The sequence below is a fragment of the Sinocyclocheilus rhinocerous genome, unplaced genomic scaffold (assembly GCF_001515625.1).
Source record: "Sinocyclocheilus rhinocerous isolate Xijiao unplaced genomic scaffold, SAMN03320098_v1.1 scaffold1626, whole genome shotgun sequence".
In the NCBI taxonomy this organism is placed as follows: Eukaryota; Metazoa; Chordata; class Actinopteri; order Cypriniformes; family Cyprinidae; genus Sinocyclocheilus; species Sinocyclocheilus rhinocerous.
Window position 1 is genome coordinate 230,767 of NW_015657802.1, and position 3,485 is coordinate 234,251.

The 3,485-nt window shown below is 35.2% G+C and overlaps 1 protein-coding gene across 2 annotated transcripts in view; it reads right to left on the reverse strand.

The window, feature by feature from the left end:
* Positions 1-2,153, reverse strand: part of LOC107721555 (zinc metalloproteinase-disintegrin-like batroxstatin-1) — a 15,428-nt gene extending 13,275 nt beyond the window's left edge. The window contains exons 1-2 of one of the 2 annotated variants that reach the window (XM_016529637.1): positions 2,064-2,153; positions 1,237-1,315 (exon numbers count right to left, since the gene is read on the reverse strand). In XM_016529637.1, coding sequence (XP_016385123.1) covers positions 1,237-1,297 — 61 coding nt within the window. In that variant the 5' untranslated portion in view covers positions 1,298-1,315; positions 2,064-2,153. Of the gene's footprint in view, positions 1-1,236; positions 1,581-2,063 lie in introns of those variants that run through there. The other variant, XM_016529636.1, reaches the window with a different exon arrangement.
* Positions 2,154-3,485: the final 1,332 nt, after the last annotated feature.

Sequence of the window (3,485 nt, forward strand, 5' to 3'; positions counted from 1 at the left end):
TCTTTCCCTCTCTTCTGAAGAAGCTGAGAAAATCGCCTCCTCACACAAGCAGGGTTCTGTGTTGTCCACTCTCGGCGCGGGCACAATGAAAACACAAAGCTCAACAAGTCTGAAATATTACATGCAAAACATTGCTTTTAACAATTATCACTTCATCAGCCTCAATATAATTAGGCTAGTCTTTATTACATAACGCTGTTTCCTTTAGGAAACTACGTTACATTCAATTTAACCGCGAAAAAGAGGATAATGAATTAACATGTAAATATGTTAATAACCTTCTCTTAACACCTCAAAAAATTTAAATATTGTAAAATCGTATGTAAATACGACATAAGACACTCACTGACATTATATTAAAAGCACCTCTTCCGTTCAGTAAAAGAGGCCGTTAAGACGAGGCGCTCTGAGGCGAAATCCGCGTCCGCGTATTTTTCAATATAAACTCTTTTCGGAATATTTCCGCCTTCCATGAAATCTCAAAATACTACCGGACTCAAACAATGAATGATGACTTTACATTTTTAATCTTTACTTACCATAAAACGTCTTTCACTCGCACTCGCTTCCATCTGAAGACGCTGAGAAAATGGCGGCTTCTCGCACTGGTGTCGTCCGATGTTAACGTGACGTGCGTGCTCTCTTTCACGTCCGCGTTCCCAACCCAGCACCGCTGGGTTATAGATCAAGAACTATTTTCAACCCAAATTGGGTTAAAACAACCCAACGTCCTTACCCTGCGGTCTCAACCTAGCATTTGGGTTGAAAAAACAACCCAGCGTTTCTTAGAGTGTATATTTACATGTAATACACTACAATCTAATGTGTTACCAGTGATTTCATATGAATTAACTGTTTCATGTTTCTTATGGAACATTATATAAAAATGCAATAATGTTTTGAAATTATATAAAACATTATTCAACATACTGTTTTAAAATAATATGAACAATACATTTGTTACATATAAAGATATAAATCATGCATAACAAATATTGCATTCCATATAATTTGCATGATTTCCCCTGCCCTTAGTAAACCTAGGATCTGTACAAATAAAAAATATCACATACTTTTACAGTATAAGTTCTAATACTCTAAAATCAGACACCCTTCATTGTGTGAACTCTTAGACTTTGTCAGTGCAGTGTAGTATTACAGCTGAAGAGTCCACAGCAGTGCAGAGATAAGTTCAGTCATTGTGAAGCAGAGGCACTAGTGTATCCAGTGTCTTACCTGAGGGTTTGAGTGAAACACACAGAGCGAAGATCCGCAACATTAGATGTCTTTTGGCCATTGTCAGTGGACTGAACAACTGAAACAGGATCGTTTGATTAAGCAAAGTTTTATAGTTCAGCTGAAGTGTTTTTTTAGGTTCTACACATGCACTTTCAGGAAATGAAAGGGGCTTGGACACGCCCCTGATAGTATCAGAAGAATGCAGGAAATATTCAGACAGACCGTGACATAATGATACTCGCTCTTAGTGTTGACAAACGCTATATAGAGGTGTCACTTATGAGTGTTTAATGGCCTTACTTAACTGCTCCAAAAAAGTGACCGATATAAATTGATCACTCTGGGCAAAAAAAAATTTAAATGAATCATCCAGACAAACAACGAGGTAAATGTTGATGGTTAAACTTCCTGAGCACACCACTGAGCACATGATTCAAGCACAATCTGATTCTACATTTCCTTTTTCCACATTTTTGTTACAATGATATGTAAATAGTTTGCCACCCGAATAACAGCCAGAATATCTAACCACTTTATTTCATGTATAAAATGTGCAATGCATCTATGTTACCAAGATATATTGTATTATTTTAACCCTTTATTTCAAAATACACCATCTTTTTACGTAATTTATTCAAGTACACCTTAAACTGGCAAAGCATGATTTGGACAGATATACATTGCTTGAAATGTAATGATTATTTTTCAAAATGTTACCGGATGAATATAGAAAGCGAATTGCATGCATTTGTAGATAAAAGTGTAGACAAAAGACATAAGCCTCCATAGTCCTCCATAGGATGAGCAAAAATACGTTGCCTTACCTTCACTTTGCTGCTCCTTGTGCTGTTTTTTGTTTGGCTTTAAATTTTATTCAAGACTTGCAGATTCATACTTGCTAATACTGGGTCTGCTAATACATTGTCTGGTTGTCTAGTGAATTTCAAAGCAGCATCGTTCCTTCCCTTTTAGTTCAGCCTTTGGGTTTTCTCAAAGATGTCAGTTCATAAAAATGTGTATTGTGAGCCAAAAATAGCAAGCTCCTGCCCTGTCTTCTGTGATTTCCTCTTCCACTGAAATGCATTCTAATACACAAGGTCAAGTCAAGGACAATAATGCAGTTATTGTGCCTTCTCCTGACACCTCCAGCAAAGCTATTGTTCGCTTGTTGGAGTGGAGAAAGCATGCAGTGTCCATTAGGGCTGTATGTGTTGCAAACTGGCCCATTTCTCTCTTCCCTTGTCTCCTCCTGCTCTCTGTCCTTCTGTGACCTATTGCTCAATTGTCTGTTCTGTCATGGATCTGCACTTGGGTGTGTGATAACTTCTCATAGATTGAGATCTGGTAGATAAAGCTGGATCATCAAAAAACAAAACAATATGTGAGTCAAACCCTGTTGCTTCTGGTAAATAAGACATTTAACATTCCCCAATGAACCTGAAAGGCTTATGTAAAGAAACTATCAGCATTCATATCATGAGCATAAAAGTGTTACATGACAAACGTGTATAAATACACTACTGTTCAAAATTCAAGAGTCAGTAAGATTTTTGATGTTTTTAAAGTCTCTTATGATCACTAAGGCTGAATTTATATATAAAAAAAATCCAGGAAAAAACAGTAATATTGTGAAATATTATTGCAATTTAAAATAATGTTCTAACTGAATATATTTTTAAATGTATTTTTTTTAACCCTGTGATGGGAAAGCTGAATTTTCAGCGGCATTACTCCAATCTTCAGCATTACATGATCCTTCAGAAATCATTCTATGCTGATTTGATGCTCAAGAAGCACTTATTATTATTATCAATATTTAACACAGTTGTGCTGTGCAATATTATCACAACAGTGATAATAGAAACTTCAGAAGAACAGCATTTATTTGAAATAGAAATCTTTTGTAACATTATAAATTTACTCAATTTTTCTCACTTTCAGGATAAATTTCACGGATATTATGCATTAAAATAATTTTAGAGCTTCTCACATGCGTACAAGGCCTTATTATGAAACAATCTGGATTCCAATAGGAAATACACTGCAATATCTTTAGGTATGTTAGTTGTATTTTGAAGTATTGTAGGTAATAATTAGGTAGTTATATATATATATATATATATATATACAGTGGTGTGAAAAAGTGTTGGCCCCCTTCCTGATTTCTTATTTTTTTGCATGTTTGTCACACTTTAATGTTTCAGATCATCAAACAAATTTAAATATTAGTCAAAGATAACACAAGT